Consider the following 13,870-nt stretch of genomic DNA (forward strand, 5'->3'; position numbering starts at 1 on the left):
TTGAGGGAAGGAAGGACTCGAAGGAATTTGATTTGGGAGAAAATTCGGGACATCCCCACCCTCCCCCCACTCCGTCACCTCCCACCCCCCGCTCCGTTTCCTCTTGGCCACCTCCGTGTCCCCAAAAAGCCACCGCCAGCACCTCCCGCGCGGCACCGGCTCCTTCTTTTCCCTTTTTCCCATATTTTTATTATTTTTATGATATTTTTTTTCCCCTCTCCCTCCCTCCCTCCCTCCCCGCCGCATTCCCGAGCTCATCCAATTTTAGCAGCTCAGACAAAAACAAAACGCGCCCGGAGCTCCCGGGGCAGCCTCGGGCCGGGCTCGGCTCCCGGACTCGGCTCCAGGAACGGCTGGAAAAACCTCGGGAAGCGGCTCCCTATAAAAACCGGGAGAGCGCCGGGAGCGGCCGCAGTCGGCGCTGGGGGAGCGGCCATGGCACGGCTGGCACGGCTGGCACGGCTGGCACGGGTGACACGGGTGACACGGGTGACACGGGTGACACGGGTGGCACAGCTGGCGCTGCTGCTGGCACAGCTGGCACAGCTGGGAGCTGCCAGGGCCGCAGGTGAGGGGGGGTTTGGGGTGACAGAAGGATTTTGAGGGTCCCGGGATGTGGGGAAGGGTCGGGGATGGTGACACGGGGAGGTGGCACTAGGAGGTGACACGGGGAGGTGGCCGTGGCACAGCTGGCACAGCTGGGAGCCGCCAGGGCCGCAGGTGAGGAGGGGTTTTGGGGTGACAGAAGGATTTTGGGGGTCCTGGGATGTGGGGGAGGGATGGGGGTGGTGGCGCGGGGTGGTGACAGGGGGTGGTGGCACTGAGTGATGACACGGGGACGTGGCACAGCTGGCACAGCTGGGAGCTGCCAGGGCTGCAGGTGAGGGGGGGTTTGGGTGGTTTTTGGGGTGACAGATGGAGTTTGGGGTGTCCTGGATGTGGGGGAGGGATGGGGGTGGTGGCACGGGGTGGTGACACGGGGTGGTGGCACTAGGAGGTGACACGGGGAGGTGGCCCTGGCACAGCTGGCACGGGTGGCACAGCTGGGAGCTGCCAGGGCCGCAGGTGAGGGGGGATTTGGGGTGACAGAAGGATTTTGGGGGTCCTGGGATGTGGGGGAGGGTCGGGGATGGTGACACGGGGAGGTGGCACTAGGAGGTGACACGGGGAGGTGGCCGTGGCACAGCTGGCACAGCTGGGAGCTGCCAGGGCTGCAGGTGAGGGGAGGTTTGGGTGTTTTTTGGGGTGACAGATGGAGTTTGGGGTGTCCTGGGATGTGAGGGAGGTGACACTGGGAGGTGACATGGGGAGGTGGCACGGGTGGCACAGCTGGCGCTGCTGCTGGCACAGCTGGCACAGCTGGGAGCTGCCAGGGCTGCAGGTGAGGGGGGGTTTGGGGTGGTTTTTGGGTGACAGAAGGATTTTGGGAGTCCTGGGATGTGGGGGGTGGTGGCACTGGGAGGTGGCAGGGGGTGGTGGCACTGGGAGGTGACACGGGGTGGTGGCACAGGGAGGGATGGGGGTGGTGGCAGCGGGAGGTGGCAGCGGGAGGTGGCAGCGGGAGGTGGCACTGGGAGGTGACACGGGGAGGTGGCACGGGGTGGGGGTGATGGCACAGGGAGGTGGCACAGGGAGGGGTGGGGGTGGTGGCAGCGGGTGGTGGCACTGGGAGGTGGCAGCGGGTGGTGGCACTGGGAGGTGGCAGCGGGTGGTGGCACTGGGAGGTGGCACGGGCTGGGACCGCTGGCACCTGCCAAGGGAGAGGTGGGGATGGGATTCGGGAATTTTGGCCGGGATCATGGAGCTGGAGGGACAGGGACAGGGATGGGGACAGGGACAGGGACAGGGACAGGGACAGGATGGGGACAGGGACAGGGACAGGGACAGGGATGGGGACAGGGACAGGGACAGGGACAGGGACAGGGACAGGGACAGGGACAGGGACAGGGACAGGGACAGGGACAGGATGGGGACAGGGACAGGGACAGGGACAGGGACAGGGACAGGGACAGGGATGGGGACAGGGACAGGGACAGGGACAGGGATGGAACGGGGACAGGGACAGGGACAGGGACAGGGATGGGGACAGGGACAGGGACAGGGACAGGGATGGGGACAGGGTGGGACAGGGATGGGGACAGGGACAGGGACAGGGATGGGGACAGGGATGGAACGGGGACAGGGACAGGGAGAGGAATAAGAGACAGGGACAGGAATAAAGACGGGGACAGGGACAGTGACACGGTGACCGTGTCCCCGCCACCCCTGGCCCCGCAGAAGCCCCAGGCGGAGCCCAGGGCAGTGTCCCGGTGCCACCCAGCCGGGAATGTCCCCGCTCTGGGGACAAATCCCAACCCCCCGCGGGGGCCACGGGAGCCGCTGTCCCCTGGGGAGGGGACAGGGGGTGGCAGGGTGGGACCCCCCCAGCACGGGGTGGCTGCTGGAGGAGGGGTGGTGGCCGTGGGGTGGCCGTGGTGTCACCCGTGGGTGACAGAGGTGTCCCCAGGGACCTTCTCGCCGGATCCCACGGGAGGAGCCGGGCCCGGAGCCCGCAGGGACACGGGGACAGCTCTGGGGACACGGGGACAGCTCTGGGGACACCCCGGCTGTGCCTCCACACCCCGAATTCCTGTCACCTCCCGCTCCGGGGCTCGGTGACACCGTGTTGGTGGCCTCAGTGTCCTCGGGATGGCCGGGAAGGTTTTCCATGGACACGGGGTGGGCTCCAGCCTCGGCCACCCCCCGGGTGGTGACACGGCCAGCCTGGCCTTGGGGACACGGTAAATGCCGTCCCCCGGGAGGGGTGGGGGATGTGGCAGTGCCACCTCCGTGTCCCCCAGAGCCGCTGGAGAACGAATCGGAGCCGGGCAAGGCCGGGAAAGGCTGGAAGGGAGAGCCCGAGCTGGAGGAGCTGGACCTGGACACGGCAGGTACGGCCACCCTGGGGACACCGCGGTGGCACTCCGGTGACCCTGGGGACAGTCACCGCCCTCTGCCACCCCCATGGGACACTGGAGGTGCCCGCTGTGACATTCCCACGGATCCAGGGACAGTCACCGCCCTCTGCCACCCCCGTGGGACGTTGGTGGTCACCACCCTGCCACGCCCCGTGCTGTCACCTGTGTCCCCTGTCCGTGTGTCCACAGGGAGGGCTGTGTCCCCTGGGGTCACCCTGATCCCTCCCCGTGTCCCCTGAGACCATTCCGTGTCCCCTGGGGTCACCCCTGTCCCCTCCCAGTGTCCCCTGGGGTCACTCCTGTCCCCTCCCAGTGTCCCCACAGACAGTTCAATGTCCCCTGGGGTCACCCCTGTCCCCTCCCTGTGTCCCCTGAGACCATTCCGTGTCCCCTGGGGTCACCCCTGTCCCCTCCCCCTGTCCTCTGGGATGACCCCTGTCCCCTCCCAGTGTCCCCTGGGGTCACCCCTGTCTCCTCCCAGTGTCCCCTGGGGTCACCCCTGTCCCCTCCCCGTGTCCCCAACACCCCCCATGTCCCTCCCACCACACCAGACCCTCACTGCTGACCCTCCATCCCCACATCCCCGGGGCCACCCGTGGGTCACTCCCGGCTCCTGTCCCCCCTCCGGGGTCACACCTGGGTCACTCCCGGCTCCTGTCTCCCCTCCGGGGTCACTCCCGGCTCCTGTCCCCACCCCTCTCCCCACCCGTGGGTCACTCCTGAGTCACTCCCGGGTCACTCCTGGCTCCTGTCCCCACCTGAGGGTCACACCTGGGTCACTCCCGGCTCCTGTCCCCACCCGTGGGTCACTCCCGGCTCCTGTCCCCACCCGTGGGTCACTCCCGGCTCCTGTCCCCACCCCTGTCCCCCCTCTCGGGTCCCTCCCTGGTCACTCCCTGGTCACCCCCAGGTCCCTCCCGGGTCCCTCCAGGGTCACCCCCGTGTCACTCCCTGGTCACCCCCGTGTCACTCCCTGGTCACCCCCGGGTCACCCCCGGGTCACCCCCGGGTCCCTCCCGGGTCACCCCCACGTCACCCCCTGGTCACCCCCGGGTCCCTGCCTGGTCACCCCCGTGTCACCCCCTGGTCACCCCCTGGTCACCCCCGGGTCCCTCCAGGGTCACCCCCGTGTCACCCCCCTGTCACCCCCGTGTCACCCCCGTGTCACCCCCGGGTCCCTCCCGGGTCACTCCCTGGTCACCCCCGGGTCACCCCCGGGTCACTCCCGGGTCACCCCCGGGTCACCCCCGGGTCCCCCCCCTGGTCACCCCCGGGTCCCTCCCGGGTCACCCGCGGGTGAGTCCCTGGTCACCCCCGTGTCACCCCCTGGTCACCCCCTGGTCACCCCCGGGTCACCCCCGGGTCCCTCCCAGGTAAGGGCGCCGAGTGGACGTCGTGGTTCAACATCGACCACCCGGGTGGGGACGGTGACCACGAGAGCCTGGCCGCCATCCGCTTCTACTACGGTGACCGCGTGTGCCCGCGGCCGGTGGCCATCCAGGCTCGCTCCACCGAGTGGCACCTGCCCGCGGCCCTGGGCCAGGTGGTCCATGCCAGCCCCAAGCGCGGCTTCCGCTGCCTGCACCGCGAGCAGCCCCCGGGCAAGGCCTGCGCCAACTACCACGTGAGGTTCCTGTGCCCGCTGGGTGAGCATCGGCACCTGCGGGCACCTGGGACAGCTGGGACACACCTGGGGCACACCTGGGACACCTGGGACACACCTGGGGAACACCTGGGACACACCTGGGGAACACCTGGGACAGCTGGGACACACCTGGGACACACCTGGGACACCTGGGGAACACCTGGGACAGCTGGGACACACCTGGGGCACACCTGGGACAGCTGGGACACACCTGGGACACCTGGGACACACCTGGGACAGCTGGGACACACCTGGGACACACCTGGGACACACCTGGGACACACCTGGGACACACCTGGGACACACCTGGTGTACCTGTGTCACACCTGTGGCACACCTGGGACACACCTGGGACACCTGGGACACACCTGGTGTATCTGTGTGACACCTGGGACACAGCTGGTGTACCTGTGTGACACCTGGGACACAGCTGGTGTACCTGTGTGACACCTGGGACATACCTAGGACACACCTGGGACACCTGGGGCACACCTGGGACACACCTGGGACACACCTGGTGTACCTGGGACACACCTGGGACACACCTGGGACACACCTGGGACACACCTGGTGTACCTGTGTGACACCTGGGGCACACCTGGGACACACCTGGTGTACCTGTGGCACACCTGTGTCACACCTGTGTCACACCTGGTGGGGGTGGGAGGGGTCTGTGTTACACCTGGAATGGGTGGGGGGGTTGTCTGTGTCACACCTGTCCCCCCCGTGTCCCCCCGTGTCCCCCCGTGTCCCCCCGTGTCCCCCCGTGTCCTCCGGTGTCCCCCCGTGTCCCTCCATGTCCCTCCATGTCCCCCCCGTGTCCCCCCCGTGTCCCCCCCGTGTCCCCCCTGTGTCCCCCCCGTGTCCCCCCGTGTCCCCCCCGTGTCCCCCCCGTGTCCCCCCCGTGTCCCCCGTGCCTGTGGGTGTGTGTGCCCCGTTAACCCCCTCGGTGCCGGTTCCCAGTGACGCTCCTGTCCCAGCAGATGACGTTTACTGGTCGCACTGGTCTGACTGGAGCCGCTGTTCCCGGAGCTCCTGCGGCACCCGGGGCACCCAGAGCCGCTCCCGGCGCTGCCGCAGCGCCCGCGCCGCCCCCCGGGAGCTGCGCTGCCGCGGCAAAGCCACCGAGCACCGGGCCTGCAGCGCCGGGCCCTGCACAGGTAGGGAGCGGCGGCTCACCTGGGCTCACCTGGGCTCACCTGGGACCAGCTGGGACCAGCTGGGCTCACCTGGGCTCACCTGGGCTCACCTGGGACCAGCTGGGACCATCTCGGGTCACCTGGGCTCACCTGGGACCAGCTGGGACCAGCTGGGACCATCTCGGGTCACCTGGGCTCACCTGGGACCAGCTGGGACCAGCTGGGCTCACCTGGGCTCACCTGGGACCAGCTGGGACCACCTGGGACCATCTCTGCTCACCTATGCTCACCTGGGACCATTCTCTGTTCATCTGTCCTCACCTGGGACCATTCTTGGTTCACCTGTGCCCATCTGTCCTCATCTGTGCTCACCTGTCCTCACCTGGGACCAGCTGTGCTCACCTGTGCTCACCTGGGACCATTCTCTGTTCATCTGTCCTCACCTGGGACCATTCTCGGGTCACCTGTGACCGGCTGTGCCCATCTGTCCTCACCTGTGCCCATCTGTCCTCACCTGTGCTCACCTGTCCTCACCTGGGACCAGCTGTGACCAGCTGTGCTCACCTGGGCTCACCTGGGACCATTCTCGGGTCACCTGAGCTCACCTGAGCTCACCTGTGACCAGCTGTGACCATTCTCGGTTCACCTGTGCCCATCTGTCCTCATCTGTGCTCACCTGTGCTCACATGTCCCCAGCTGTGCTCACCTGTCACCAGCTGTCACCAGTTATGCTCACCTGTGACCATTCTTGTTTCATCTGTCCTCACCTGTGCTCACCTGAGCTCACCTGTGACCATTCTCGGTTCACCTGTGCCCATCTGTGACCATCTGTCCTCACCTGTCCTCACCTGTGCCCACCTGTCCTCACCTGTGCCCTGGGAGCTGCTGGGGAGGGGACACAGGGTGGCCGCAGTGCCACTGCCAGGGTGGCCCCAGGGCGTCCCCGTGGTGTCCCCAGGGTGTGGTGGCCCCGTGGTGGCCCCGTGGTGGCCCTGGGGACACATTTCCCAGTGGCAATGTCCCCTCAGAGCCCCTCTGGGCCGAGTGGGGTCCGTGGTGTCCCTGGGGTGTGGTGGCCCCGTAGTGGCCCCATGGTGGCCCTGGGGACGCGGTTCCCAGTGGCACTGTCCCCTCAGAGCCCCTCTGGTCGGAGTGGGGTCCGTGGGGTCCCCGTGGTGGCCCTGGGGACACATTTCCCAGTGGCACTGTCCCCTCAGAGCCCCGCTGGTCGGAGTGGGCTCCGTGGGGTCCCTGTGGTGTCCCCGGGGTGTGGTGGCCCCGTGGTGGCCCTGGGGACACATTTCCCAGTGGCACTGTCCCCTCAGAGCCCCGCTGGTCGGAGTGGGGTCCGTGGGGTCCCCGTGGGGTCCCGGTGGTGGCCCTGGGGACACATTTCCCAGCAGAAATGTCCCCTCAGAGCCCCGCTGGTCGGAGTGGGCTCCGTGGGGTCCCGGTGGTGTCCCCGGGGTGTGGTGGCCCCGTGGTGGCCCTGGGGACACATTTCCCAGCAGAAATGTCCCCTCAGAGCCCCGCTGGTCGGAGTGGGCTCCGTGGGGTCCCTGTGGTGTGGTGGCCCCGTGGTGGCCCCGTGGTGGCCCCGTGGTGGCCCTGGGGACACATTTCCCAGTGGCAATGTCCCCTCAGAGCCCCTCTGGGCCGAGTGGGGTCCGTGGGGTCCGTGGGGTCCGTGGGGTCCCGGTGGTGGCCCTGGGGACACATTTCCCAGCAGAAATGTCCCCTCAGAGCCCCGCTGGTCGGAGTGGGCTCCGTGGGGTCCGTGTTCCCGCAGCTGCGGCAGCGCCGGGACCCGCGAGCGGCGCCGGAGCTGCAAAACCGCCAAGAGCCCCCCGTGCCCGGGCCCTGCCACCGAGACACAGAAATGTCCCCGCTCACCGTGCCCAGGTAACCCCCGGGTGACCCCCAGGTGACCCCCAGGTAACCCCAGTGTCCCCTCAGTGCCACCGAGACACAGAAATGTCCCCGCTCACCGTGCCCAGGTAACCCCCGGGTGACCCCCAGGTGACCCCCAGGTAACCCCAGTGTCCCCTCAGTGCCACCGAGACACAGAAATGTCCCCGCTCACCGTGCCCAGGTAACCCCCGGGTGACCCCCAGGTAACCCCCAGGTGACCCCCAGGTACCCCCAGGTACCCCCAGTGTCCCCTCAGTGCCACCGAGACACAGAAATGTCCCCGCTCACCGTGCCCAGGTAACCCCCAGGTGACCCCCAGGTACCCCCCAGGTACCCTCAGGTACCCCAGATGCCCCCCCAGATACCCCAGGTACCCCCAGATAACCCCAGGTGACACCAGTGTCCACTCAGTGCCACCGAGACACAGAAATGTCCCCGTTCACCTTGCCCAGGTACCCCCCGATACCCCTCAGGTACCCCCCAGTGCCCCTCAGGTACCCCCCAGATACCCCCAGATACCCCCCAGGTACCCCCAGGTACCCCCAGATACCCTCAGGTACCCCCAGATGCCCCCCCAGGTACCCCTCAGGTACCCCCAGTACCCCCCAGATACCCCAGATACCCCTCAGGTACCCCCGAAATACCCCCCCAGGTACCCCCAGGTACCCCCAGGTAACCCCGAAATACCCCCCCAGGTACCCCCAGGTACCCCCAGGTACCCCCAGGTACCCCCAGATACCCCCCCAGGTACCCCCAGATGCCCCCCCAGGTACCCCTCAGGTACCCCCAGTACCCCCCAGATACCCCAGGTACCCCCCAGGTACCCCCGAAATACCCCCCCAGGTACCCCCAGCTACCCCCAGGTACCCCCAGGTAACCCCCAGATGCCCCCCCAGGTACCCCCAGGTACCCCCGAAATACCCCCACCCATACCCGTGTCCCCTCCACCCCTCTCCCCTCTCCCCCCTCCGCTCCCCCCTGAGCCCCGGGGGTCTCTCACCTCTCCCCTCCCCACGACCCCCGGCCTCACCCGGGGCACCTCACCTGGGGCACCTCACCTGGGGCACCCCACCTGGGGCACCCCACCTGGGGCACCTCACCCGGGGCACCTCACCCGGGACACCTCACCCGGGGCACCTCACATGGGGCACCTCACCTGGGGCACCTCACCCGGGACACCTCACCCGGGCACCTCACCTGGGGCACCCCACCTGGGGCACCTCACCTGGGACACCTCACCTGGGACACCTCACCTGGGGCACCTCACCCGGGACACCTCACCCGGGGCACCTCACCCGGGGCACCTCACCTGGGGCACCTCACCTGGGGCACCTCACCTGCCGCCAGCTGAGGAGGAGGAGGAGGAGGAGGAGGAGGAGGAGGAGGAGGAGGAGGAGGAGGAGGAGGAGGAGGAGGAGGAGGAGGAGGAGGAGGAGGAGGAGGAGGAGGAGGAGGAGGAGGAGGAGGAGGAGGATGAGGAGGAGGCTGGGGGGGCTTTGGGGGGGTCACCAGCGGGTCCCCCGGGGGGTCCCCACGCTCTGGCCGCCCGTGTCCCCCCAGAGAAGCCGCACATGGTGCTGCAGCCCGCGGGGCAGGTGCGGGAGGCCGGCCAGGACGTGACCTTCTGCTGCAGAGCCTCGGGCGCTGCTCCCCGCAACTATTCCTGGTGAGAAAACCACCCCGTGCGGGCCGGGCCGTGTCCCCCGAGCCTGTCGCCACCTGTCGCATGTCGCCTGTCGCCTGTCGCCGCAGGTACCACAACGGGACGCTGCTGGAGGGGCCGGCGGAGCGCAGCAGCGGGCGGCTGGAGCTGCGGGGGCTGGCACCGGGACAGGCGGGCACGTACCAGTGCAAGGCCAGCTCGGAGGCCGGAGCCATCCGCTCGGTGCCCGCGCAGCTCACCGTGCTGGGTGAGGAGAGAGCGGGGGGATCATCCTCCGTGTCCCGGGGTTATGCTTGTCCCGGGATCATCCGCCGTGTCCCGGGGTTATCCTTGTCCTGGGGTTCTCCTTGTCCCGGGGTTATCCTTGTCCTGGGGTTGTCCTTGTCCCGGGGTTATCCTTGTCCTGGGATTGTCCTTGTCCCGGGATCCGCCTTGTCCTGGGATTTTCCTTGTCCCGGGATTCTCCTTGTCCCGGGATTCTCCTTGTCCTGGGATCCGCCTTGTCCCGGGATCTGCCTTTTCCCGGGATTGTCCCTGTCCCGGGATCCGCCTTCTCCTGGCCGCTGCCTGGTGCTGGGTGCTGTTTATCCCCTGGATTCTTCCTGTCCTGGGTCCTGCTTTTCCCCAGATCCCATTAACCCCTGGATCCCATTTATGCCTGGATCCCGCTTTTCCCCAGATCCCATTTACCCCAGATCCCATTTTCCCCAGATCCCATTTATCCCAGATCCCATTAACCCCTGGATCCCGCTTTTCCCCAGATCCCATTTTCCCTGGATCCCCTTCTCCCCATCTCCCGTTTCCCGCTGTCTCCCGCCTCTCCCCGTTCCCCCGGGATCCCGCCCCGCTCCCCTGTCCCCTGTAACGCGTCCCCTCGGTGTCCCCAGCCCAGGGCCAGCCCAGCTGCCGGCCGGAGCCGGAGCCCAGCCTGGTGGAGCTTCCCCGGGAGTGCCCGCAGGACTCCGGCGGCTCCCGTTACTACGACGTGGGGCGCTGCCCGTCCTCCCCGTGCCCGGGGGACCCCTCCGAGCCCTCAGGCTGCGGGCAGAGCTCGGGGCGGTGCTGCGGGGTGCGCAGGATGGAGCTGCGGCAGGTGCCGTGCGCCGGCTCCCTGCTGCCCCTCAAAGTGGTCACCGAGTGCGGCTGCGGGCCCTGCGCCCAGCCCCGGCTGCTGGTGCGGGGCCGGGTGACGGCGGCCGACACCGGGGAACCGCTGCGCTTCGGCCACATCTTCCTGGGGGCCACCAAAGTGGGATTCACGGGCTACCAGGGCTCCTTCACCATCGAGGTGCCGCCCGACACGCAGCGCCTGGTGGCTCGCTTCGTGGACGGCCAGCAGCGCTTGGTGGACGCCGTCAAGGTGCTGCCCTTCGACCGGCGAGGAGGAGCGGTGTACCACGAGGTGAAGATGATGCGCAAGAAGGAGCCGGTGGAGCTGGACGGCGGCCGGAGCAATTCCATCCCCCTGGGCGAGGCCGGCGGCCGGGAGCCCGTCGGGGAGCTGCTGCTGCCGGCCGGGGTTTTCCTGCGGCCGTCCGGAGAGGTTTTTAACGGCACGGTCCAGGCCAGCGTCACCTTCGTGGACCCGCGGGATGTGAGCACGGCCAGCGCCGCCTCCAGCGACCTGAGCTTCGCCGACGCCGAGGGGGAAATCGTCCCTCTGCGCACCTACGGGATGTTCGCCGTGGATTTCCGCGAGGGCGGCAGCGGCGCGGAGCTGCAGGCGGGGCCGGTGCAGGTGAGGATGGACGCGGGGCAGGTGTGGATGTCGGAGCACCTGAAGAAGATGAAGTTGTGGTCCCTGAACCCCGAGAGCGGGCTGTGGGAGGAGGAGGGAGTGCTGCGGCCGGCCGGCGGCGGGCGGAGGAAGAGGGAGGAGAGGACCTTCCTGGTGGGCAACCTGGAGATCCGCGAGAGGCGCCTCTTCAACCTGGACGTGCCCGAGGATCGCCGCTGCTTCGTCAAGGTCAGGGCCTACAGCAACGAGAAGTTCAACCCCTACGAGCAGCTGGAAGGGGTGGTCATCAACCTCATCAACCTGGAGCCCCAGCCCGGCTTCCCCAGCAACCCGCGGGCCTGGGGCCGCTTCGACAGCGTGGTCACTGGCCCAAACGGCGCCTGCTTGCCCGCTTTCTGCGACGGCCGGCGCCCCGACGCCTACACGGCCCTGGTGACGGCCACGCTGGGCGGAGAGGAGCTGGAAGCCGTGGCCTCCAGCCCCAAGTTGAACCCCAACGCCGTGGGGGTGGCTCAGCCCTACCTGGGCAAGCTGGGCTACCGGCGCTCGGACCACGAGGACGCGGCGCTGAAGAAGACGGCGTTCCAGATCAACGTGGCCAAACCCGACCCCAACGACGCCGACGAGAGGAACGGGCCCGTCTACTCCTACCGGAGCCTCCGGGAGTGCGAGGAGGCGCCGGTGGGGGCCAACCACCTGCGCTTCTACCGCGTGGAGGTGGACAGGTACGAGTACAACGTGGTGCCCTTCAAGGAGAGCGACGTCACCTCCTGGACCGGCGATTACCTGGCGTGGTGGCCCAACCCGCAGGAGTTCCGGGCGTGCTTCATCAAGGTGCGGCTGGAGGGGCCGCAGGAGTACATGGTGAGGTCGAGGAACGTCGGGGGCAGCCACCCCCGCACGCGGGGACAGCTCTACGGGCTGCGGGACAGCCGGAGCGTGCGGGATCCGCTGCTGGGCGACGCCTCGGGAGCCTGCGTGGAGTTCAAGTGCGGTGGGATGCTCTTCGACCAGAGCCTGGCCGACAGGACCTTGGTGTCCATCGTGCCGCAGGGCAGCTGTCGCCGCACGGCCACCAACGGGCTCCTGCGGGACTACCTGAGCCGCCACCCGCCGCTGGCCGACAACAACCACACCGGAGCCTTCTCCATGCTGGCCCCGCTGGACCCGCTGGGCCACAACTACGGCATCTACACCGTGACGGACCAGAACCCGCGGCTGGCCAAGGAAATCGCCATCGGCCGCTGCTTCGCGGGCACCTCGGATGGCTTCTCCAGGGAGATGAGAGCGGCGGAGGGCACCGCTGTCACCTTCAGCTGCCAGGAGAGGCCACCGGGCAGGGAGAGCTTCTTCCAGCGCCTGCTGAGCTCCCCGGCCGAGGCTCTGCAGGAGATCCGCAGGGAGATGGGGAGATCCGAGCTGCGCCGCGCAGCCCCCGAGGTGATGGACTTCGCCTCCGGAGCCCCCACGGGCACCCGGCGGAGCCCCGGCAGCCAGCGGGGAGCGGCCCGGCAGCGGGGACAGCCCTGAGTGGCCTCCGCGTCCCCTCCCCGGCTCCGCTTTTGTCGCTCCCCCCTTTTCACCCCGTCGCTTTTGGCCGAGCTCATTTATCACGCCCCGAGAATTGGGGGGACGGCGAGGGGGGGCGGCGGGGATGTGGGGAGGGGGTCCCGCCGTCCCCCCCGGTGCTGTCGCCGCCTCCCCTCGGTGCTCAGCGGTGCCGCGGAGGGGATGGAAATAAAAGGAATGAAAGAGGGAGAAGGAGGAAAGCGGGGAAGGGGCGGGGATGAGGGGGGGGGTCCCTGCCCGGTGCTTTGTCCCGTCCCACCGGCGGAGCCCCGGTGCGACCCCACCGGGAGCTGGGGGTTCTCGGTTCACCCCTAAATCCCCCCCCCAAAAAAAACCCCGGATTTTTGGGGGAGAAATCCCAAAAAAAACCCGGATTTTTGGGGAAGAAACCCCGAAAAACCCCGGATTTTTGGGGAAGAAACCCCCCCCAAAAAACCCGGATTTTTGGGGAAGAAACCCCCCCAAAAAAACCCGGATTTTTTTGGGAGAAACCCCAAAGAAACCCCGGAATTTTTGGGGAAAAACCCCCAAAACAACGCGGATAAAACTCCCTCCTTGCGGTGCCACCCTCCCCCGGGGGTGCGGGGGGATCACGGTGCCACCCCCGCGCCACCTCGGGCCGGGATTTGGGGCGGATTTGTACATTTATTTATTATAAAATATATAATTCTACATCCGCCTGCCTGCTGGGCTTCTCCTCCGTGGGGTGGGGGGCCCCCCGCGTGTCCCCCGAGTGTCCCCAAAGTCTGTCCCCGTCCGGTAGCGCCAGCCCGGCCTCCGCTGTTTGCTTTGGGCCGGGCTGGCAGCTCCCGGTTCCAGCTCCCGGTTCCAGCTCCCGGTTCCAGCTCCCGGTTCCAGCTCCCGGTTCCAGCTCCCGGTGCCAATTCCCGGTGCCAATTCCCGGTGCCAGCTCCCGGTGCCAGCGGGACGTGGCAGACGAGGGCGTGGCGGGATCAAACCTCACCCAAAACCCCCCCCCGAACACCCCAAAACCACCCCTGAACCCCCCCCAAGGACTGGGCGGCTCCGTCCCGCCACCACCTGGGTGTCCCCAAAACCGAGGTTTCATTTTTTGGGTGTCCCCAAAGCCGAAGTTTCATTTTTTGAGTGTCCCCAAAGCCGAAGTTTCATTTTTTGGGTGTCCCCAAAGCCGAGGTTTCGTTTCTTGGGTGTCCCCAAAGCCGAGGTTTCATTTTTCGTGTGTCCCCAAAGCCGAGATTTCATTTCTTGGGTGTCCCCAAACCCGAA

The 13,870-nt window shown here is 67.7% G+C and overlaps 1 protein-coding gene across 1 annotated transcript; it reads left to right on the forward strand.

Moving 5' to 3' along the window:
- The first annotated feature begins 435 nt into the window (after positions 1-435).
- Positions 436-12,612, forward strand: CILP2 (cartilage intermediate layer protein 2). Its single transcript, XM_058859056.1, has 9 exons — positions 436-498; positions 1,312-1,381; positions 2,841-2,930; positions 4,331-4,603; positions 5,586-5,762; positions 7,485-7,643; positions 9,213-9,318; positions 9,405-9,562; positions 10,203-12,612. Exons 1-9 carry the CDS (start codon positions 436-438, stop codon positions 12,581-12,583), a joined length of 3,477 nt encoding a protein of 1,158 aa, XP_058715039.1. The 3' UTR covers positions 12,584-12,612.
- The last annotated feature ends 1,258 nt before the right edge of the window (positions 12,613-13,870 follow it).

Source organism: Poecile atricapillus, chromosome 28 (assembly GCF_030490865.1).
Source record: "Poecile atricapillus isolate bPoeAtr1 chromosome 28, bPoeAtr1.hap1, whole genome shotgun sequence".
NCBI classification, from domain to species: Eukaryota; Metazoa; Chordata; class Aves; order Passeriformes; family Paridae; genus Poecile; species Poecile atricapillus.